Source organism: Carettochelys insculpta, chromosome 3 (genome assembly GCF_033958435.1).
Source record: "Carettochelys insculpta isolate YL-2023 chromosome 3, ASM3395843v1, whole genome shotgun sequence".
NCBI lineage: Eukaryota > Metazoa > Chordata > Testudines > Carettochelyidae > Carettochelys > Carettochelys insculpta.
Window position 1 is genome coordinate 43,971,732 of NC_134139.1, and position 25,354 is coordinate 43,997,085.

Genomic DNA, 25,354 nt, shown 5'->3' on the forward strand with positions numbered 1-25,354 from the left:
TGTTTGCACAGCAAGAAGTAATTTTGCAGAAATATCGCAATGTGTGTCTTGCATGTTCATCAGAATCTGTGTTTGCATCACTGTGGAGGTTGTGTTTTCTAAATGTGCACACTTTAGGTTTCTAAGCTATTCAAGTTACTTGCCGTACAGTAGCCGCACAGCTCACTTGGAAATGGGAGAGAATTTTATGTAATCGTCTCTTGAGGAACTTGTCTCAACATTACAAGAAGCATTGTGTGGGCATTCTTGCTGAGAATTAAAAATGTAAAAAAGTCAAACTTTAGTACTGTTTAGAAATATTAAGGAGGGAAATCTGAGGAGTTAATGTGCAGGCAAGGAAATTAGAGAGAGACAGCATTTAAAAAGTACTTTTATTTAAATATAATAAGTATAAGTTATTACCTGAAGTTGATATACCAGTATTAAATATGCCTCTCTTAGGAGTTCATTCTGTTTTGAAATTGTCTACATTTTTGGCAATGGTTTGATTTCAGACATTAATGAATGCCTTCAAGACAGTGACATTTGCCTTAGAGGAACCTGCATGAATACTGAAGGTTCTTATGAGTGCAGTTGTCAAGATGGCTTCCAGCACATGGCCAACAGGGGATGTGAAGGTACAGTCTGATTGTGTTAGGATATCTGATGAATGTTATAAATTGCTGTGTAAAAGTGAATCGCAAACTAATGGGATTACAAGAGCCTTGTCATCCTTCTCTTCTCGTCATAAGCAGTCATCTGCTGTGGCACAGACTTCCCCGAACACTGCAAAATTGTTCCAACAGGCATAGTGTCAGCCTTCCTATCATAAGGTGGGAATTCTTTATAAACTAACCTAGGGTTAGATTTATTGTATCTTTCCAAGTTTAGACAGAGACTTATTCTGATAGCATACGTTGTACCAAAAATGACAACAAAGCATTTTATACCTCTTTTAATACATTATAGATGTGATAAGTACAACATTTAAAATATACAAGAGGAAAATAAATTAAAAATAAAATTTCACAATTAGTTTTATGTGACTGGTTGTGTCGCAGAGGTCTGCTTGAGACTGTCACCTGATAGGTTGACCATACCTCTTAGCCCACCTGCCTGCCTTCTGAGGTTCCCCGCCATCATCAACAGAATTAATGAGTATGTGTGGGCAGCAGATGTTCTTGTTGTTGATGCTTGATCCAGAAACAACAAAGACTTTCTGATTCCAGGCTGAGTTTTTCAGAGTAATCAGGGAGAAAAAAAAATCTTTACGTGTAAAAACTGATCAGTGCTTGGCTACTCCATGTGCATCAACATCTTGAGAATAAGACATAACTCAAAAGATGCTTTTTGGCTGCAGCACGTAGAAAATCAGCGTATTAATATAAGCTTTCAAACTCTGCTGTCAAGTCCTTCAACCAAAAGCTTAGCTGTATTTTGCACCCTTTGTGCCAACTGAGCAGCACAGCGGGACCAGGAAGCGATCAGTTTGGCCATATGAGAAGTCTCCTGAGAAATGGAAGTTGTCAGCTAGGGCACAGCTGAAGTAGCTTGCCCCGCACCATTCCCTGTAAGGGATCATGTATGAGAACTGGAGCACTCTTCTGTTAACAGGTATCAGCACTCCTCACATATGGTTAAATAATTTAACTGACCATCATTAAGCAATGTAAATGTGTTATGGTAATATGCGGAACACTAATGCAAATCAGAATCAACTGTAAAAGTAATATTAGTGAGGGGTGAAGAAGTGGGTCTGTCCCACAAAAGCTCATCACCTAATAAATTATTTTTTGTTAGTCTGTAAAGTGCGATATGACTGTTTTTTTGTTTTGATTACTGAGACGTGTTTGAAAGATTTTCCAACTCTGTTCTGTGTTTTCCAGATATCAATGAATGTGAAAGATCTGAACTCTGTTTGCCACATGGGGAATGCCTAAATACAGATGGTTCTTTCCATTGCATTTGTGAAAAAGGCTTTTCAGTTTCTACAGATGGCCAAACATGTGAAGGTAAGCTGAATAGTAATGCTACAGTGTATTTCACCCTTTAGCTGTATACAACATTAAGGATTTCATGTAGTAGAAGTGCTTATGTTGTTAAAAGCATTTCAGATGACATAAAAGTTGTCTTCTTCCTCTTTTGAAGCACCTATAGCTGCCTTAAATGTTTTAAAGAGACTCTAGAGAATTAAATATTAAGTGCTATGCTAATGCAATATTGAATGTGCATAATTAGCCACAAGAAGTTAAGAAATGTGGAAATTAAAGGCCAGTTCTTATGAATGTAAGTGATCCTGTTGACTGTATGGAACTAGTTGGTAAATAAGGTGATCAAAAATTTGTGTATAAAATTCCAAAATCAAAATTAATGTAGCAAACTTGCACATAAAGTATGTCGTGTTTTATATTCTTGTTTTTTGGTAAGTGTAGTTTAATGTAACTGTTTATTTCATAAATGTATAGTATGAAACATGCAGAAGAAGCAGGAAGGCTGAGTAAATGTTAGAAACTTAACTTCTGTTGTATTTGTTGTTTTGGTGACTTTAATGCTTTTAATGTGCAACCTTAATGCTCTATAATATTACATAGAATAAAGTGGCAGTATGTGGAGGATATAATTCAAAAGGAAAATAAGAGATGCAAGGAAGGAGAGAGAGGGAGAATGAAATAAAGAAATGGAAAAAGGGTGAATGAGAAGCAAGAAGAAACACAGCTGTAAAGTGAGACAACTATTCATAGCTGGAAAATGTTGCCTTTATTTCAAAATCCTGTGGTGGACATGGAAGGAGGGAATTTGGTCGTAAAATGCATATAAATTAAAGATGGTATTCAGATTCCTACCAAGTTTTAAGAGTGGCCATTACTCTAAAAAGTTTAGGAACCTTTAATGTAGGGCTTCTCAAATGTGTTAGCAATAAAACTTTAACAATTTTAATGTTCTCTTCGCTCTATTTGAAACAATAAAACTCTGTAATACATTCATAAACATAGACATGGTGGAAATATTTATACAATAGAAATAAATCAAATTGCAACCATGGTTAATCTCTGTTTGCATGAAGCTGTGTTAAAATTCTTCAAATTAGTTTTTTCAATTTTAAACCCCTTTGTTCTCTTGCTCCCCTTTCTCTCATGTGCGTGCATGCGCGCGCGCGCACACACACATGCAGACACACCAAGTATGAAGATCTTTTTCATAAATGGTAGTAAAAACTGTTCCAGTAATAACAATGGTGAGAAACCTCAACCACAGGCCTGGAAAGTTTGCAGATGAGGTGCTCTTGGGGTTTTTGTTTGGCTCCAACATAAGAAAGTGTCCTGTTGCTGATTGAAAGCACACATTTGCCAGTGGTGCTCCTCTGGTGCACTGAGGGTGGGTTTTAAAAAACAGATTTATGATCCATAATACAGAGAAAGCGTGATTTTTGCCATCAATAGATTAAGAATGGACATTCATATAAATACGTGTACTAATCAGTTCAAAAACTACATAAAACATATTCCAGGAAAGAAAAAAGACAAAAAAAAAAAGAAAAAGAAAAACAAGCAGACATCTTGAGAAGCACAAATAGCAGAAAATCTGGGTAGAGTTGTAAGCAGCCTTGTGTTCAAAATTAGGAGAAGTGGACTTCAGGCACCCAACCAGCTTCTCCACTCCATAAGCATTTTTCTCATGGTGCCAGCCCTATGGATCTCACCTCATAAGTCTTTCTAGGGCTGATACAAAGACCTTCCCTGTAGTGGAGATGGTGTGTGAAGACCTCCTGCTTGGTTAAAATCCCCCAATCTTGTGACAGATATACTGGTGTAGGTGAGTAAAGTAATTTTTGTGTAACACATACCTGCTGTAATAATAGCTAATAAAGCCAGATATGCTGTTGGCAATCACAGAATCACAGGGCTGGAAGGGACCTCAGGAGGTCATCTAGTCCAGCCCCCTGCTTCAAGCAGGATCAACCCCCACTAAGTCATCCCAGGCAGGATCTTGTCTAGCCGGGACTTAAAAACCTCAAGGGATGGAGAATCCACTACCTCTCTAGGCAACACATTCCAGTGCTTCACCACCCACCTGGTGAAGTAGTTTTACCTAATATCTAACCTACACCTTTCCCTCTTCAACTTCTGACCATTACTCCTTGTTCTGCCATCTGACACCACTGAGAACAGTTTCTCACCCTCCTTTTTAGAGCTCCCCTTCAGGAAGCTGAAGGCTGCTATTAACTCACCTCTAAGTCTTCTCTTCTGTAAACTAAACAAGCCCAAATCCCTCAGCCTCTCCTCATAGGTCTTGTGCTCCAGCCCCTTAATCATTTTTGTTGCCCTTCGCTGAACCTGCTCTGGCAAATCCACATCCTTTTTATACTGGGGGGTGCAAAACTGGACACAATATTCCAGATGTGGCCTCACCAGTGCCGAATAAAGAGGAATAACTACTTGTCTAGATCTGCTCGAAATGGTCCTCCTAATGCACCCCAGTATGCCGTTAGCTTTCTTGGCTACAAGGGCACACTGTTTGCTCATATCCAGCCTTTCATCCACCATAACCCCTAGGTCCCTTTCCATCATACTGCTGCTGAGTCAGTTGGTCCCCAGCCTGTAACAATGTTTGGGATTCTTCCGCCCCAGGTGTAGGACTCTACACTTCTCCTTATTGAACCGCATCAGATTTCTCTTGACCCAGTCCTCCAATTTATCCAGGTCACTCTGGATTCTCTCTCTACCTTCCAACGTATCTACCTCTCCCCCTAGTTTTGTGTCAGCCGCAAACTTGCTGAGGGTGCAACCCAGTCCCTCATCCAGGTCTTTAATAAAGATGTTGAATAACACTGGCCCCAGAACCGAGCCTTGCAGCACGCCGCTTGAAACAGACTGCCATCCAGATATTGAGCCATTGACCACTACCCGTTGGGCCCGACCATCAAGCCAGCCTTCTATCCATCTTATAGTCCAAGGATCCAATCCATATTTCCTTGACTTATGGACAAGAATGTTGTGGGAGACCGTATCAAAAGCCTTGCTGAAATCAAGGTATATCACATCCACTGACTTCCCATGTCTACAGAGCTTGTTACCTCATCACAGAAGCTGATCAGATTGGTCAGGCAGGACTTGCCCCTGGTGAATCCATGTTGGCTACTTTTGATCACTTTCCTCTCTTCCAAGTGCTTCAAAATGGATTCCTTGAGGATTCCCTCCATTATTTTCCCAGGGATTGAGGTAAGGCTGATGGGTCTATAGTTCCCTGGATTGTCCTTCTTTCCTTTTTTAAAGATGGGCACTATGTTTGCCTTCTTCCAGTCACCCGGTATCTCCCCCGATCTCCAAGAGTCGAAATGGCCAAAGGTTCAGCAATGACCTCTGCCAATTCCCTCAGAACCCTGGGGTGCATTAAATCCAGACCCATGGACTTGTGCACATCTAGTTTTTCTAGATAGCTCAGAACTTGTTCCTTCCCCACAAATGGCTGCCCTCCACCTTCCCATACTGCATCATCTAGGACCATCATAGGGAAGTTGACTTTGTCCATGAAGACTGAAGCAAAAAAAGCATTGAGTACTTCAGCTTTTCCTGCATCATCTGTCACTAGGTTACCTCCCTCATTCAGTAATGGCCCCACACCTTCTCTGATAACCTGTTTATTGTTCACATGCCTGTAGAAACCCTTCTTGTTACTCTTCACATCCCTTGCCAGCTGCAGTTCCAATTGTGCTTTGGCTTTCCTGATTACTGCCCGGCATTCTCCAGCCGTATCTTTATACTCCTCCTTAGTCAACTGCCCAGGTTCCAATTCTTGTATGCATCCTTTTTGAATTTAAGCTGACTAAGGATTTCCCTGTTAAGCCAAGCTGGTTGCCCACCATGTTTGCATTTCTTACTATGCAGCAGGATTGTTTGTTCCTATGCCTTCAGTAAGACTTCTTTAAAATACTTCCAGTTCTCTTCAACTCTTTTGCCCTTCATCGTCATTTCCCAAGGGATCCTGCTCATCTGGTCTCTTAGGGAGTCAAAGTCTGCTCTTCTGAAATCAAGGGTCTGTATGTTACTGCTCACCCTTCTTCCTTTCGTCTGGATCCTGAAATCTACGATCTCATGTTCGCTGCAGCCCAAGTTCTCCCCCACTTCTATTTCTTCTACGAGTTCTTCCCTGTTTGTGAGCAGCAGGTCAAGTTGCGCACAGCCCCTGGTCAGTTCCTTCAGCACTTGTACCAAGAAGTTATCCCCAAAAACTTCCTGGATTGTCTGTGTGCTGCTGTATTGGTCTCCCAACCAATGTCCAGATGATTAAAGTCTCCTGTGAGGACCAGGTCCTGTGATTTGGAAGCTTCACTAAGCTGCCTGGAGAAAGCTTCATCTATCTACTCTCCCTGATCTGGCGGTCTATAACAGACACCAACTACAACATCACCTCTGTTACTTCCACCTCTAAGCTTAACCCAAAGACACTCAACTGGATTTTCTCCTTCCTCATACTGGAGCTCTGAGCAATCATACTGCTCCCTCACATAGAGCTCAACTCCTCCTCCTTTTCTCCCGTCTGTCCTTCCTAAACAATTTATAACCTTCCATGACCGTGCTCCAGTTATGTGAATCATCTCACCAAGTCTCCATTATTCCAACCACCTCATACTTGTGTGACTGTGCCAGGGCCTCTAATTCTTCCTGTTTGTTCCCCAGGCTTTGGGCATTAGTGCACAAGCATCTTAGAGAAGGGGCCGATTAGCCCACTTTCTCCTCTTCACCCAGGAAACCCACTTGATTGTTCCCTCCTCCTTCCCCACTTACCTCCAGGGATATTGCTGTACTATTATGAAGAGATGGGAGCCAAATACTCAGATCTGTTATGTGACCAACCATCTTGTTGGTACTCAGTAGTTAATAACAACATGAACTGAAAGAATCATGCTTTTCCTGCCATTAGGATATCCTTGTTAGCTAGAGAGGAGACAGTGCATCTGAAGCACTCTGGTGGGGCAATGCATTTTTATGATCTCAAAGAATGAGAATATTTCAAAATCCAGACTGCTAAAATTCTTCATGTAAAACTGTGACAGGCCATGTAGACTCCATTCAGTGTTCACAGGGAGAGGTTAAGGTCTCCAGCTTCTGAACAAGGACACTGTGGTAGGTGTCTTCCTCAGTGTAGACTGTAAGGAAGAACTGAGGAAGGTTTAAACTAAACACACTGTGTCACAGGAACAAAACTGTGTTAAAGGAACATTATCAAGGTTACAAAGTCAAGCACTCAAAAATTATGAAATTTGAGAATTAAAAAAGAAACTCAACTAACAAAAGTGGTAACTACTAGTTTTAGGGGATCCTACAAAACAGTGAGCTCCTCTGACCAGGTATGTGGCAGTTAAAACAATCACTGTTTTCGGAGATGTGGTGATATAATTCATGATGATGCTTGTGTGTACAAAGCTAATCTTAGTTACGGACAATAAGTCAGACTTTTAACCAAATAGAAAAGGATGAATTCAGAAGTTTTATTTCCAGGCATCTAAATATGTTTATAAACAATGGAAAGTAAAATAAAAATTATAAAACCCATTAACCATGGGTCCTGGTGTTGCATATTGTAGGCAGATCAGGCTGTATGTTCAATACTGAGGAAATTAGCAACCTGACTAAGTCTCCTGAAGCGGTAACAATCCTTTTCAATTATAATTGGCTGCTGTATGCAACCATTTTAATTTGAAAAAATAATAAAAATATAATGTACTAAAAAGAGATCTTAAAATATAGAGTTCTGAAAAAGCTTTTAAGCAGACAACATTCCCTTAACTTCCGGTTTTTGTATGTCCCTCATTTTCAGAATTCAGTTTAACATAAAATACATTTTAAAAGAACAGAAACAAAAAAAAACTTATAACATTCCCAGGTACTGTGAGAAGGTGTGGCTTCCAGCTATGGAAGCTGCTGTTCTTCACACTAGTTCATTGCCTTTCTGAATTTTACTTCTAGATAAGTGAGTGAGAATAGTTGCTTATATCACTAGAGTAGGGGCTAATGACATTTCACTGGATTTAGCTGCATTTATTTATGTGGGAAGATGATTTTCCATCTATCTGGGTTGTTTTCTTACAAGCTCAACGGTTTTCTGAAAGGTTAAAAACAATATAAGATAATTAAGGAGCTTGTGTGGTTTAATTCTGGTCTTGAGTCTTTATGACTCCTGTCCAAAGTCATCTGCACATCTGCTCTACTCTCTTGCAACAAGTAAATCAAACTTTTGTAGTAGCTGTGGTATTCCATCACTGCTCCCTTCCCAAGAGACGAGTGTGGTGGTCAGGCTTGAAGTAACATTGGAGTGATTAACTCATTAGCTTTACACTGAGTTTGTTCAAACCTTGCAAAAGTTCTTCTCTCACCCACTGTCAGAGGGCTTTAGCAGCATAAAGTCACAACAGCATCCTTAGTGCTAAGCAGCAGCCCTCCCCTCATACCCAAACCTCTACTCTGCTCTTAGGAATTCTCGTTCTGTCCCCCGCTCCACCTCCAGTTTATTACTATGATAGTGAGGCTAAAGCAGTGGCCCAGAAGTTTAATGGAAAACAGAAAACTCTTCCTTAACCCAGAGATGCACATCACCATCACCGCATGGAGTAGCCACTCATCAATACTTCAGGGGACCATCTAAACAGTATATTCAAAATCCTAGTTACTGTCACTGCTCCTCAATATTACAATAATTATTATTTATGTTGAGTATTATGGAAGTGCGTAGAGGTCTCAGCTAAGACTGAGACCTTATTGCAGTAAACACTGTACTATACAAACATGAAAAGAAACAGTCTTTCCCCCAGAAAACAGAATTCAGAGTGATTTAAGCAGTTTCCCTTAACTTGGATTCATATGCTTTGGTGAATAGGTGTGGGGTTAAATACATGATTAAGTATTTCGCCTGTTTCATAGAATCATAGAACACTAGAACTGGAAAGGGCCTCGAGCAGTCATCAAGTCCAGTCCCCTGCCCTCATGGCAGGACCAAACACCATCTAGACCATTACTGATAGATGTCTGTCTAACCTGCTCTTAAATATCTCCAGTGATGGAGATTCTACAACCTCCCTAGGCAGTTTATTCTAATATTTAACCATCCTGACAATTAGGTGGTTTTTCCTAATGTTCAACCTAAACTTCCCTTGCTGCAGTTTAAGCCCATTGCTTCTTGTCCAGTCCTCAGAAGCTAAGAACAACAAATTTTCTCCATCCTCTTTATAACACTTTTTTCGGTACTTGTAAACCACTATCGTGCCCCCCTCTCTGTCCTCTCTTCTCTAAATTAAACAAGCCTAGTTCTTTCAGTCTTTCTTCATAGCTCATGTTCTCTAGACCTTTAATCATTCTCATTGCTCTTTTCTGGACCTTCTCCAGTTTCTCTTCATCCCTCTTGAAATGTGGTGTTCAAAACTGAACCCAGTACGCCAACTGAGGCCTAATCAGCACAGAGTAGAGCCAAAGAATGACATCTCATGTCTTGCTCACAACACTCCTATTAATACATCCCAGTATCATGTTTACTTTTTTTGCAACATCACACTGTTGACTCATATTTAACTTGTAGTCAGCTATCTCTCCTAGGTCCCTTTCTGTGGTACTCCTTGCTAGACAGTCCCTTCCTATTCTGTGTTTGAAACCTGTTATTCCTTCCTAAGTGGAGTACTTTTCATTTGCCCTTATTAAATATCATTCTATTTACCTCAGACCATTTCTCCAGTTTGTCCAGATCATTTTGAATTATGACCCTATCATTCAAAGCAGTTGCAACCCTTCCCAGCTTGGTATCATTTGCAAATTTACTAAGCGTATTCTCTATGACAATATCTAAATGGTTGATGAAGATGTTGAACAGAACCGGTCCCAAAACAGACCCCTGGAGAAGCCCACTTGTTATGCCCTTCCAACATCATTGTGAACCGTTAATAACTACCCTCTGAAAATGGTTATCTAGCCAATTATGTATCCACCTTATCGTAGCCCCATCTACGTTGTATTTGCTCAGCTTATTAATGGAAAGATCATGCGAGACTGTATCAAATGCCTTACTAAAGTTTAGGCATACCACATCCACCGCTTCTCCCTACTTACTATCCTATCAAAGAAAACTATCAGATTGGTTTGGCATGATTTGTTCTTTACAAATCCATCCGACTGTTACTTATCACCTTATTTCCTTCCAGATGTTTGCAGATGAAGTCCTTAATTACTTGCTTCATTATCTTTCCTGGCACAGAAGTTAAACTGACTGGTCTGTAATTCCCTAGGTTGCTCTTATTCCCCTTTCTATAGATTGGCACTATATTTGCCCTTTTCCAGTCAATTTTCCAATATGACGTATTCCCTTTAAAGGTCTTTGTCGTTCAAGGTCTCAGTCTTGCACTCATAACAAGTAAAACTCACTTGCTTCAGATCATTAGGGTTTGATTAAGGAATGCATAAGTGGCATTGGATTTTGAAATACATGATAATTATAAAGCTACATTTTAATTGTATAGACATATGGCATTTTAAATACTTATGTTCTCCCACTTCTCTCTCTGTATAACAAGACCTTTGCCCATTACAAACCACATGTTTTACGGGTGATTAAAGCAACAAATGCCCTTTCCGGCTGTAAAACAGGAGCCCTTTCAGTGAGCTGTCTAGACAAGGAAAAATATTTGGTGCTTGGATCCTCTCTGTAGGTTCCCAGTAACTCACTGTATGAGTCAGTCATATGCAGACTGTGTACTGTTAAAAAATAAAATTATCCTCTGTAGATGTGTTATATATTTAATTAGGACACTTGTTGCAATGATAGATTTTCTTTCTGCTGCTTTTTAGTCAATAATCTCACTTTAACTTTTGAAAACAGTTATACAATCCTTTCCCATCTGTTTTCTTTAATATGTAGTTATTAACAGAAAAATATATTGTAATTTATGTAATTTTAAATCCCTAGTTCTGGTCCTCTCTGCATAGACTTTAAAACATGGATAACTGTGTGTTCTGTGGCTCAGAATTCCTGTAATTGAACTGTAATTGGTCACTGGCTATGTACACTCTGCAGTGCAATGCAATTACTTTGTATTGGCTGTGTCTACACTAGCTCCCATGGTAATCAGCCTGCGCGGGGAATAAGAGTGAGTTGCTGTGATGCATATTCAGCACCTCATTGGGCTTATTCTTGCCATGGAAACTTCAAAATTAGCAACTTTGAAGCACTGGCAAGACGTGTAGCCACATGCACTGTGAAATACTTGTGCAACTTCAAAGTTCCCTTCACTCCCAAAATTTTGGAGTAATTTTTTGGGAGTAAGGGCACTTTGAAGTTGTGCAGGTACTTCGAAGTGCCTGCAGCTACATGACTTGCTGGCACTTTGAAGTTTTTGTGGCGAGAATTAGCCTAATGAGGTGCTTTATTATCATTATCATTCTGCGCTTGGGCTGATTACCATGTTTCGAAGAAGGGGGCTACTGTAGACACAGCCATAGTCTTATATACTTGTCTTTCAATTGTATATTTCTTACTCAGACAAAATTCTCATTTGACATGAATGGAAGTTTTGTCTGAATAAAGAGTTCAGGATCATGACCTTTTTCTCTGGCCACATGTAGAAAAATTTGAAAACAACAATGTGAGGTTATTAAATGAAATAAAATGATCTTATTCTCAGTAGCAAAAGGAGACAATCAGAAAAGTGCATCCAATAAGTGCATGTATCCTAGCTGTCGTCTCATGCTTTTGCTTTTCTGACTGCATTAGATACATCTTTATTGTTAATTGTGCTACAGTTGTGATGATTAGTTAGGAGATGGAAGTATCTGGCATGCAAGGTAAGTTTTTGACTTCTGAATCTTGATGACATTTATTTAAGATTGTAATACATACTATATTGGCTACTCTTACTGCTTTGTAAATTTTGCTGTTTTTCCTTGGTGGTTGAACAGTTTGATATCCAGTTGTTTGACTATCCATTCAGAATCCTATTGTCACATTCATTTTCTGTGAAATAATATGTAAATGATATTATTTGCCAAAGATAAATAACCATTTTCCAGATTAATTACCGCAGTATTTTTCCTTCATCTGATAAAAAGAATTATATTTAAAAAATTATTAGCAAAAATCAATCTTCTATTGCCCAATCACTGATAAAAGTTTTTTCTCATGCTTCCAAATTATATTATCTTCAGTAGTAAAATATGTTTGTGTCAATCCAAGCTATAGGTGACAAAAATACCAAATACAATAATAAATACAACAAAAGTATTCAGTATAATATTGGGAATATTATATTGGGATAAATATGTATGTGCATACTTTCACATAAGATATATACATTAACAGAGAGGCTAATGAAACATTGGAACAGCTTAGGGGGGAAAATGATAAATTTTCCATCACTTGGAGTCTTTAAAAGAAGATTAGGTATGTCTCTAAAAGGTTTTAGTTCTACCATAATGTGTTGGGTTTGATGAAGGAATCAGTGGGTAAAGTTCTGTGACCTGTGCTGTGCAAGGCCTCAGACTAAATGATCCAACTAAGCCCTTTTGGCCTTAGAAGTCTATGAGGGAGACGCAAGTACTGGGTCTAGTCCTTCTATGGGTATGTCTGCACTTACTGGGAATGTCAACAGCTGCTACGCAATTTTAGGTAGGCCAGTTGCATACCTAAAATTGATTTTGCAGCAATCGACATCGGTCCCATTCTTCACTGCAGAATGTTGATGGGAGAGCTTCTCCCACCAACATTCCGTAACCCTTGCGGCTCATAAGGAGTTCCAGGTTCAACTTTGATCCCAGAATGAGCCATTTTTTGCGTGTGCGAAATGGCACCCTGGAAGATTGAACCTAAGCTTTTGATGTTCCACAGCTAGTGTAGACCTACCCTGTGTCATGTGAAAAGGACTGAACAGCATAAAAAGGGCTCTGGGGACCCTAGATCCAGCTGAGGGAGAATTCCTTTAGAACAGCCTCTAAGGCAGACAAGCAAAGGCTGTTCACCAAGTACTTCTTCACAAGATGTGGCATAGTGGGAGTTCTGGGATGGGAGTGGGAATGAGTGGTGTGGGTATGTTGGACGGAACCATAGCACAGATTCTAGGTAGTACTGCTGCCATAACCAAGCAGTGAAAGGCCACGAAAATTTAGGCAGCCATTGAGGACCCATTACCAAGTGATTCAGAAGAGAGTTCCTTGACTCTTCTCAGTTGGAATTTAGATTTGGGGTTTTTTAGGAGTCTTTATTCATATCATTGCTCAATGGTCTCTTTCAGGAGATGAAAAAGGCGTATCTTTCCTGATTCTTTTAGACCTTTGGCATTCTAAATAGTGAGATGTTGTTGCTGTATCTGTGAAAGCTGAGAGAAGCAGTCCCTTGAATGGTCTTTCCTTTCTGAGAGATACCAAAGATTAGCACTGTGGACATACTTATGTTTTTCTTCAAGTGGTTGTTCATGTGCATTCCAATGTAGGCATGCACATGTGTGCATGCCCAGTTGCCAGAAAATTTTCCCTTAGCCGGTAGCTGTTGGGTTGCTGTGCGCGCCATGGAGCGGTGCTGTTATAGTGTTCGCCCACTGCCTGCCATGGTGTTGGTTGCTGGCACTCCCTGTCACTCATGCAAGCAATCTTCTCAGTTAGCTGGTAGTACTTAGATCTCATCTGTAAATAGATTCTAATTAGGTGTTAATAGTTCTATTGCAATTAGATAGAGTGGTTCCTTGGGCCCTAGTAGGGAGATTATTTTCCCTCCTCAAGGCTGCCGCACCAGGGCATGCTGAGGTCGCCAGGCTTCAAAGTCTGCATTGACTGTGGGAAGTGCATACCAAAGAGTGAACCACGCTCAGCCTGCTTGAAATATTTGGGCGAGAGTCACCGGCAGAACTGCTGCCCAATCTGTAAGATCTTCATACCTAGGACTTTGAAGGACAGGGCTCGGTGCCTCCAAGCCTGGTGGATGGAGGCAGCTCTCCAGCCCAAGAAATCCCCATCCACTGGACCAATGACATCTTCCTCAGTGCGGCATGTCTGGAACCAAGATCAGCCACAGGGTCGATGAACGAGAAGGAAGCCTGATGCCATGGTGAAGGGCCGTCATCTCAGCCTCCTCGGAGACATAAATCTCAGTCCCCGGAGCCTCATAAAAAGAAAAGGCATGACAGGGTCTAGTCTTCTGCAGTGTCTAAGCGCAAGGAGAACTCCCAGGTGGCATTAAGGGAGATGTGCTATTGGCAGACCATGGAAGGTCGAGTGTCAACACCAGTCCAGAGTCAGTGTCAACACCAGTCCCCACTCCCCCCACATACCATTGACATTCCGAGCAGTACAGATCCTACTACCAGTTATGGTACCCTTCTCACTGCCGAGGAGAACCAAGTCCCTGAGGTAGGTGTCTAGTTGTCCTCCACTGCAGGGCAGGCCTGCCATGATGACATGGCCGCCTACACCCCACCAGCAACTACAGTGCCGACTCTGTCATCACTGGTGCTGATGCAGGCACCCTCAGGACAGGCACCTCCTTGGTCTTCAGCATTGCAGGCCTCTGGGTCAGAGTCCGACTCCTACTTTTCCAGCTTGGGCAAGAGTAGGCGTGCTCTCTTTTCCTCCAGATGGAGTTGATGCTCTGTGCCAGGGCAGTGGCTGCTGAGCTGGCAACTGGAACCACAGTGGCTGATCTGGATGCCGTGGGTGTTCCATGGGAGCTAGGGCAATCCATCCACACCCCATCCTGGGCCCTTTCGCTGGTGTTGGCTTTGGGAGGTTCCCCAGTACCTCATTTGGTACCATCAGCCTTGCTGGGAGCCGCTCTGCAGGATGGTTCATCAGAACAGCTGCCTGCCATGGAACAATCCTCATTGGCACCAACTCCCTCAGTGCCATTACCATTGTCAGCTCCGATGGTTTCAACGCTTTTCCCATTGGTGCCGTTCACCATGGCACCAACAATGCCAGCACCTATAGGACCTGGAGAGTTCCTGATGACATTGGAGTCGATGGCTCCTCCTCCTTTCATTGTGTGGAGCTCGGCGCTGCTGTCTGTGGGCTCAGCATCACACAGACAGGAGTCAGGGCTGTTCCCTTCACATCAAGGAGTGGGCACACTGGAACTGTCAGGTACCATGGCTGCAGACTGTCCATTGCAGGTGGATGCCTCTTGCCTGGATGAAGCATTCTCAGATTCTTCTGCCTTCCTGGTCTTGGAAGATGTCCAGGCCTTCCAGCCGCTGCTTTGCCAGGCGGCCCAGGGTGTGGGGAACAAGCAGAGCAGGTCAAGGACGAGGCTGACCCGATGGTGGATATTTTATCCTTGTCGGGTCCCACTAGGGTGACACTGCTTCTCATTAAGACCATAGCCCAGATGGCCAAGATCATGTGGCAGACCCTAGCGTTGTCCCAGTCCATGGCAAGAAAGAATGAAAGAAGTTACTTTTTCCCTTCTATGGGGCACAAGCACCTTTTCACCCACCCCATCTGACTCCCTGGTCATGGATGCGGCCAGCCATAGGGAGAGACAGGGGTTTCAGAGGCCCTCAATATGTGAAACAGTTAAACTTGTACGGTAGAAAGTTTTATTCAGCTGGGGGGCTATAGCTGTGCATAGCTTATCAGCAAGACCTGATGACTTGATACTCGTACAATACAGTGTCCTTCTTCTCCAAATTCACAGAGGTGATCCACCCCAGATGCCAAATCTGAGTTTAAGGCTGTAGTGGAAGAGAACAAGCTGATCTCATGTGCAGCTTTGCAGGCTGCCTTGGATGCTGGTGATGTGGTGATAAGGGTCATGGTGTCAGATGTAGCCATGAGCAGGGGTGCATGCTCCAAGTCTCTGGCCTCCCCTGTGAAGTTCACCAGACTATTCTGGACGTGCCCTTTGAGGGCTCTGTTTAAAGAAAAAAAATGATAAGAAACTGCACAGCCTTAAAGATTCCAGAGTCACCCTGAGGTCACTGGGCCTCCATACTCCTATGACACAGCGCAGGCATTTCAATCCCCGTCCTCCTGCTAGGCAGTTCCCTCAGCAGCTTTGGGATAAAAATAGGGGAACAGCTCGGAGCAGCAGTAGGCACTACCGTCAGGCTGGCCAAGACCAAGCGCAGCAGAAACCCCCACCAGAGCCTAAGCCCAACTTTTGAAGGTGAGGTCAGGAGCACCACACCACTGCCCATTATGGATCCAGCATGCCATAAGTTTTCCTTCCACCTATGTCCATTCTACCCTGCCTCGTGCCATATATCGTCAGACCAGTGGGTCCTTCGCCTGGTAGAAAAGGGGATTTGCTATCCAATTCAGTTCTTAACTCCTTTCCATCTCTCTTCCCCATCCCTCTTCTGGGACCCCTCTCACGAGAGTCTGCTCAGGGAGGAGATCCAGTCACTCCTCGACCAAGGTAAAATAGAGGAGGTTTCTCCTCAATTCAGAGGCCAGGGGTTTTATTCCTGTTACTTCCTAATCCCAAAATTGAAAAGGGGAATGATGCCCATCATGGACTTGTGAAACCTGAACAAGTTTGTGTGAAAGATCAGGTTTTGCATGGTTTCTCAGGGGTTCGTTATCCCATTGCTGGATATGGGGGACTGGTTTGCCATTCTCAGCTTACAGGACACGTATTTCCGCAACACAATCTGTCCACCCTAAAGTTTGCAGTGAATGGAGGACACTATCATTACACAGTCCTTCCATTCAGCCTGTCAGTGGCTCCAAGAGTTTTCATCAAGTGCATGGTGGTGGCAGCCTTCCTCCACAGGCACAGGGTCCAGTTGTTCCCATACCCAGACAACTGGTTAGTCAAAGGGAGCTTGCAGGCCCAGGTTCATCAACACATAAGATTCCTTTGCCAAACCTTCAGTAGTCTTGGCCTCCTGATAAACAAGCAAAGTCAGTGCTTGTCCCCACTCACAGAATAGAGTTTGGGGAGGCTCTCCTGGACTCAAAACTCACCAGGGCCTCCATTCCAGAGAGGTTTCAGGCTATGACCAACATCATAAACAACACAATCAAGTTCCCCACTATGATGGTCAGGTGTTGTTTGAGGCTCCTGGGACACATGGCAGCTTGTGCATTCACCGTACAACATGCCTGACTTTGTCTGCGTCCCCTCCAGTTGTGGCTCGCTTCAGTGCACCACCCTGTGAGGGACAGTATAGACAAATTAACGATGTTGCCACAGCTGGTGTTGAGGAGCCTGCATTGGTGGCTGGATGCTCAGACCAACTGAGCAAGGGTACCTTTCAGGCCTCCCCAACCTTCCCTGACCCAGGTAACTGACACATCAGATTTAGCCTCAGGGTGCATCTGAAGGAGCACTGGACTCAGGCTCTCTTGGGCGCTTCAGACCTCAAGCTTCACATCAGTGTGAGAGAGCACTCAGGGCTATCGGGTTAGTGCACAAGTTGTGACAGAACATCCTAGTGGGGCATTGCACATCAGTGAGTACAGACAACATGCCAACTATGTATTACCGTAAACCCTCGAAATGCATGATTTTGAGTTGCACTTAACGTGCATTAACATGAGTTAAGCACAGCTCAAAATTTCACTCCTCCTGGCCCTGGTTCAACCCCTGCGGCCCCGCTCACCACCCGTGCATGGCTCTGGCTCACCCCTCACCCCGACACCTGGCTCTGGCTCCAGCTCACTCCTCCCCGGCCCCTGTTCAAACCCTCCAATGGCACACCACCCGAGGACAGCTCTGGCTCACCACCCCCACCCGCGGCTCTGGTTCAAACGTCCCCCATCCATTCAAACCACCCTTGCACGGCTCCAGCTCAAACCCCCTGCGTGCAGCTCTGGCTCACCACCCCCACACACAGCTCCAGTTCAACACCCCTGCACATCGCTCTGGCTCAACCCCTGTGGCCTGGCTCACCACCCGAGCACAGCTCCGGCTTGCCACTCCCGTGTGTGGCTCTAGCTCAATCCGCCCCCACCCTGGTTCAGCCACCCCCACCTGTGGCTGCAGCTCAACTCCACCCCCTTGCAGCCCTAACCCACACCAGGCTTAACCCTCCCCAGCTGCCCCCCAAACCCCAGGACTTACCTTTCAAAAGGAGCTCCAGGTGCTCCTGCTGTTTCCCCAGCTTCAGAACATGCGTACTGGCAGGGAAAAAAAGCTGCCCCCCAACTGATGTGAAATTCGAGTTAAGAACATAAGAACATAAGAATGGCCATACTGGGTCAGACCAAAGGTCCATCAAGCCCAGCATCCCATCTGCCGACGGTGGCCAATGCCAGGTGCCCCAGAGAAGGAGAACAGAAGACAAGTGATTTATCTCCTGCCATCCATCTCCTGCCCTTGTTATGAAGGCTAGGGCACCATACTTTATCCCTGGCTAATAGCCATTTATGGACCTGACCTGCAAAAATTTATCAAGCTCTTTTTTAAACCCTAATAGAGTCCTGGCCTTCACAGCCTCCTCAGGCAAGGAGTTCCACAGGTTGACTGTGCGCTGTGTGAAGAAAAATTTCCTTTTATTAGTTTTGAACCTACTACCCATCAATTTCATTTGGTGTCCCCTAGTTCTTGTATTATGGGAAAAGGTAAATAATTTTTCTATATTCACTTTCTCCACACCATTCATGATTTTATATACCTCTATCATATCGCCCCTCAATCGCCTCTTTTCCAAACTGAAAAGTCCCAGTCTCTCTAGCCTCTCCCCATATGGGACCCTTTCCAAGCCCCTAATCATCTTAGTCGCCCTTTTCTGAACCTTTTCTAATGCCAATATATCTTTTTTGAGGTGAGGAGACCACATCTGCACGCAGTACTCGAGATGTGGGCGTACCATAGTTTTATATAGGGGAAGTATGATATCTTTTGTCTTATTATCGATCCCTTTTTTAATAATTCCTAACATCCTATTTGCCTTACTAACTGCCGCTGCACACTGCGTGGATGTCTTCAGAGAACTATCCACTATAACTCCAAGATCCCTTTCCTGATCTGTCGTAGCTAAATTTGACCCCATCATGTAGTACGTGTAATTTGGGTTATTTTTTCCAACATGCATTACCTTACACTTACCCACATTAAATTTCATTTGCCATTTTGCTGCCCAATCACTCAGTTTGCTGAGATCTTTTTGTAGTTCTTCACAATCCCTTTTGCTTTTGACTGTCCTGAACAACTTGGTGTCATCTGCAAACTTTGCCACCTCACTGCTTACCTCATTTTCTAGATCATTGATGAACAAGTTGAACAGGATCGGTCCCAGGACTGAGCCCTGGGGAACACCACTAGTTACCCCCCTCCATTGTGAAAATTTACCATTTATTCCAACCCTTTGTTTTCTGTCTTTTAACCAATTCCCGATCCATGAAAGGACCTTTCCTCCTATCCCATGACCACCTAATTTACGTAAAAGCCTTTGGTGTGGGACCGTGTCAAAGGCTTTCTGGAAATCTAGGTATATTATGTCCACTGGGTGCCCCTTGTCCGCATGTTTATTAACCCCTTCAAAGAATTCTAATAGATTAGACAGACACGACTTCCCTCTGCAGAAACCATGCTGACTTTTGCCCAACAATTCGTGCTCTTCTATGTGCCTTGCAATTTTACTCTTTACTAGTGTTTCTACTAATTTACCTGGTACTGATGTTAAACTTATCGGTCTATAATTGCCAGGATCTCCTCTAGAGCCTTTTTTAAATATTGGTGTTATATTGGCCGTCTTCCAGTCATTTGGTACCAAAGTGGATTTAAAGGATAGGTTACAAACCACTGTTAATAACTCCGCAATTTCACATTTGAGTTCTTTCAGAACCCTTGGGTGAATGCCATCTGGTCCTGGAGACTTGTTACTATTCAGCTTATCAATTAATTCCCAAACCTCCTCTAATGTCACTTCAATCTGAGTGAGTTCCTCAGATTTGTCGCCTAAAAAGGCTGGCTCAGATTTAGGAACCTGAGTTACGCAAGGGTGTATGGGAACTCATTACTGGTAAATACTGGCACAAAAAAATCCCACCAGCAATAGCCTAGATTTGGCACATTTCATTATTAAACGGAATCACTTTGTCCTACTTGGAAATACAGCTACCTCAGGACCAGAATTTTGCAAGTGCTTCACAGCACAGAGCATCATAACCCAACATTTGCAATAGCTTTTAGAAATGGAATAGAGAAATAACTTCTCCATTTGAAAAGAAGGGGTGATTTAGGATAGCAAAATGTAATAACTCAAATTGGGATTTAGCCAAGATACTGGGGTTAACATTCTTCCACCTGAAAATCATGCCATGAGATTTTTAATGACAAGCAGTCAGGACTTGAGTTTTAGGTCTTATTTCAAATGGAGATTAAAATAATATATTCATAAGATTTATAATATTACAGATTGTTTTCTGCCACAAGTAGCCTCCTTGTAACTTGATCTGGCAGTTGAATCACTCAGAAAACAACAGGTCTGTGCCCTCAAAAGCTCATACTTATGTTCCATTGAATTCAGTGAAACTTAAATACAATCTTAAAGGCAAGCTTGTGTGTTGCTGAATTGGGGACTCAGTGTGCTGCCCTCTGCACGGTCATGAATTTCACCCATATTTTTTAATGAATGCTATAGAAAACACTTAAGACTTCTGTGTACAAGAATTATATTTGTGATGATATATTGTTGGATTAAACTCTAATGTGGAGAGGGAAATGGCTAGACTTTGTGAGTCCCGTATAAAATGTTGCCCCTAAAATTAAGTTTAGGAAATTATTTCATTGTTTGTCTGTCTGCGTGCAGCTGTTATAATAGAGCAGCGGTTCCCAGCCTTTTCCAGATGGAGATCATTTTGGCAATTCAGGAATACTTGGTGACCTGTGGCAATTAAAAAACGGGGGGAAGCAGGCCTCCTCCAGCAGCCCCATACTGCCCCCAGCCTTAGCCCCCCTCAGAAGCCTCAACTGACCCCCAGCCTTACACTCCCCAAGCATCCCCAACCGACCCCCAGCCTTAGACCCCCCTCAGCAGCCCCAAAATGCCACCAGCCTTAGAAACCCCCCATAGCCCCAAACAGCCACCCAGCCTTAGACCGCCCCCCTGCAGCCCCAAATGGCACCCAGCCTTAGAACCCCACCTGCAGCCCCAAACTGGCCCCAGCCTTAGACCCCACCACCTGAAGTCCCAAACCACCCCAGCCTTAAACACCCCCTTCTAGTCCTAAATCACCCCCATCCTTAGACACACATCTCCCATAGCCCTAAAAAGCCCCAGCCTTGGACACTCTCCCCACCTCCCCACAGCCTCTTCACTGGGGCTGTTAGGTTGAGTGGCTACCCCAGCCCTCCTGCTCCCAGCAGGTAACAGTCAGTAAAACTAATTAACTCAAGTGTTAAGCTTTCAGCACCTAGGCATAAGGCAAGTGCTGTCTCTAATGATAAAGATAGCTGCAGGAGATGGCAGCTATCGCTATTGCTAGCTGCCGGAGGCAGCAGCATTGAGAAACTGCAAATGGCTTCTTTAAGAGCCACCTGCAGCTTGCAGCTGCCCAGCTGGCAACGCTTAACAAATCTAATCGCAACCCATAGGTTGGGAATCCCTGTAATAGACTAAATCTGAAGCATGTATGTCCATCCCTGTTATATTGTTCTAAAAAATGTACTTATAAGCTAATACTACATGCACCTCTAGTGCTGGCTCCTTGAGGCAAATGAGCAGTCTCGAAAATGGAAAATGAATGTTCATTTGCATATCTGAGCAGCTCATTTGCATATTAACAGCAGAAAACAAGCAGTGAAGATGTGGTTCTACTGGCAAAAAAAACCTCTGTTGCTAGCCCTTTATCCCTAAAATGGAAGTTGATTATCTGGCTAGTAATATTTTTGTTTCTTGTTCTATGTGTTTATTTCCTTTCAATATCTGCAGGTAGACTATCTGTAGCTATTTGTAGAGATGTAATGATCTACCTGTCAAACTGCCTTTGTATTATATCTGTTTGATGTTAATATGTCTTATTTGCAGATGATGATGAATGTGTTAACAGCACTCTATGTGGCAGTCATGGGTTCTGTGAAAATACACCTGGTTCCTTTCGCTGCCTCTGTTACCAGGGGTATCAAGAGCCACAAGATGGGCAAGGGTGTGTGGGTGAGTTTTTAGATTTTCTAATTATTTCTGCATAATCCCAGTCATGAAAAACAGATTTCAAAGGAGAATTTATTTCTTCATAAAATTATTTTATCTTCCATCATTTTGTGTTAAATTTATACCGTTTCAGACTAAAACAAGATTCACCTATGCCCTGCACACTAAACCCAGTATACCATCTGAGTACTTATTGTTTTTCTGCTTAAGGAGAATCTTGTTTTGTTTTGTTTTGTTTTTTTAAACAACTGGAATGGAAACCAACAGCAAATAAGCTGAATCACTCCTTTTATCGAAAAAAATTAAATCACTATTTCTGAAAATGTCAGGCCATTCACAAATATGAATTATAATGGATTAAATTTAATACTTCATCTTATTTAAATGCAACATCTGTTTAGTCTCTTAGCTAAACAGCCAGAACTCTGTAGTACCTCCTACAGGAAGTATAGTCTGGCATGTGGTATAGGCTGTCTGAATTAAAAAGCATACCTTCTTAGAAACAGTGTATTTGAACAGATTTTAACATTATTTTCAGGCTCTGGGAAAGATACCTATCACAGTGAAAAGATGTGAGAATGCCCTAAGTATGCAAATACTACAGATTTCTCTAGGGAGTAATAGATTTCCAAATCTATTGTCAATAGTGGTGTTGGACTTGAGCACCATCTGAGATAACACAGGTTTCTAATACAAAATTAATATCAGATCAAGAAAAGGTATTCATTAAGCAATTTCTTTGAACTAGATTCAAGGTGAAACACATTTACCGGTAACACTGAGCTGAATAAAAATGGAAGTGAAAGAGTGAAAATAGGGTTTCTTATATTCAGCAAAAAATTCTTCCTGGTGCTCTTTGGGGCTGGGTCTGCAAGGTATTGAGTGTTCCAGCCCCCATTTAAAAAGAAAACAGAGTTTTGGACCTTAAATTATTTTTCATTGGAATGCAGCCTTTGAAACTCAACATTTGGTGGGGGAGCACTGCTGGAGAGGCAGACAGTGCTGCTTTTGAAATTTGTTTTAGTGTGATGGACCAGATTCTCAGCACTCCTTTCATACAACTCAGGGAGCAGGGAGACAGTACAAAGAGAGATGCTCTTTTTTTTTGTGGGGGGGGGGTGGCGGGGGGATCCAAATTCTTAGGACCAGAACTGTCCACAGATGCAAGGAAATCCTCAGAAGTCATAAAGCCAGCATCGCTGGCTCCTGTGCCCACCCATCCCTTGCAACTCTAACATATTAGGATGAGAGTGGCCAGAGTTCATGATGTTTAACTGTTCCCAGATGATGGGAACCAAGGCCAGGATTTGAACAATAATGGTCATAAAATTAGGAAGGCATAACCCATAAGCCCCACCCTTGCTGAGAAGCTACACAAACTGAGTTGTTACTTGGGGATGAACTGTCCCATTACTGACTGAGTACATGTCATTCAGAGTGGAATGTAGAGGTAAAATTGCTAGATACCGTCATTGACTGATTCTTGGAGCAGCTATTCTGGAACCTCAGAAAGGGGTAGGGGGGGCATTCTTTATTAAGTCCTAAATGGAGCACGGGATCTGGTGACAAAGGCAAATGCAGCTGAACTGCTTAGTAATAGCTACCATAATGTAATTACATTTAACATCCTTATAGGGAGGGAAAATACCAAAGAAACTCACCACAAAAGCATTTAACCTAAAAACACCACAATAGAGTCTCAAACTGCAGTAAACCCCCCGAAATATGTGACATTGAGTTGTGCTTAACTTGCATTAACACAAGCTGAGCACAACTCGAAGCTGCTCTGTGGCTGTCTGCCAGCCTGACTCCCCAGATGGGGGAAGCCAGGCAGGCAGCCACAGCGGTGTGGCTTCTCCCCAACTGCCCCCAGCTGGGGAAAGCCACACCACCATGGCTGTCTGCCTGGTGAGGCTTCTCCCAGCTGAGGGAAGCCAGGGAGAAAAACAGCCATGCTTCTGTGGCTTCTCCCAGGCTTCCCCCAGCTGGGAAAAGCAGCGCCACAGCTGTCTGTCCCGCACAGATTCTCCCATCTGGGGAAGCCGGGTGAACAGACAGTCGCACCACTGCTGCACAGACAGCCGCGCCTTGCTTCCAGAGTGGCAGAGAGCTGGAAACGAAGCCACAGCTGGTCGGTTTCCCAGCTCCCCGCCTCACTGTGGGAGCCAGGCTGCTGTCTGGTCCCCAGATCCCCTCCATTCACATGAGACAGGAAACTGACCAGGGCTGGTGCCCTCATCAGTTTCCTGGCTAGCCCCCCCACCCCACATTGCATGGGAAATTTGACTTACGTGGGGGTGTGCTGTATGTAATATGTACCCTGAACCAAAAACTCCCAGAAACAGTAAGTACCAAAAAATGCTGCAATGGCTAAAAAAAGAGTAAAACAGACAGGCAGTTAGAGGCAAAAAATATCCTTTAAAATTGGAAGCAAAATTCTTCTGAGGCAAATAGAAAGTAATATAAACTTTGGCAAATAAAGAGTAAAAATATGTTTAGGCCAAAAAAGCATTTGAAGACACAAATATTAACTGCAAAAATACTTTAAATATATCTGAAGAAGGAAGCTACCGGACAGTTGAAGTGCTAACAGAGCACTCAAAGAAAGACCAGGCTGTTGCAGATAAGCTAAATGAATTATTTGCATTGGTTATCACTGCAAAAGATATCAGGAAGATTCCCACAGTGGAGCAATTCTTTTTAAGTGACAGATATAAAGAGCCGCCCCAGAGTGAGGTGTCTATATAGGAGTTTTGGGAATAAATTGATAAATGATAATAAGTGACCAGGAGCAGATGGGGTTCACCCAGGAGTACTAAAGGAACTCAAATATGAAATTGTGGAACTATTAACTGCAGTAATAGCAATTTTAATGCAGCATTTGGACCAGATGACTGTAGGATAGCTAATGGCAATTTTTCCTTGCAATTTTAGTCTGGTAAATCTAATGCCAGTTCATGGTATATTGGTTGAATAGTAAAGAACAGAATTATCAGCTATATAAATGAACCTAATACATTGAGGAAGAGTCAGTACTACAAAGAGTTACAAAGGGATCTCATTAAACAAAAAAACAACAGTAAAATGGCAGCTTCCGTTTAGTGTTGAAAAATGCAAATAAATGCACATTTTAAAACATATTCCCAACTATACATAAGAAATGATGGAATCTAAATAAGATGTCATCACTCAAAGAAAAGATCATTTTCGATAGCTCTCCAAAAACATCTGTTCAATGTGCAAATGCAGTCAAAAAGCCAAGAGAATGTTAGGAGCCATTAGGAAAGAAATAAGTAGTAAGACAGAAGATAC

The 25,354-nt window shown here is 42.8% G+C and overlaps 1 protein-coding gene across 9 annotated transcripts in view; it reads left to right on the plus strand.

Moving 5' to 3' along the window:
• The window catches only part of LTBP1 (latent transforming growth factor beta binding protein 1), a 336,231-nt gene that overhangs the window by 269,348 nt on the left and 41,529 nt on the right, over nt 1–25,354 (plus strand). For all 9 annotated transcript variants that reach the window (XM_074989698.1, XM_074989699.1, XM_074989704.1 and 6 more), the window contains 3 exons: nt 495–617; nt 1,866–1,991; nt 21,920–22,045. In XM_074989698.1, the coding sequence (XP_074845799.1) occupies nt 495–617; nt 1,866–1,991; nt 21,920–22,045 (375 nt within the window). The remainder of the gene's footprint in view (nt 1–494; nt 618–1,865; nt 1,992–21,919; nt 22,046–25,354) is intronic.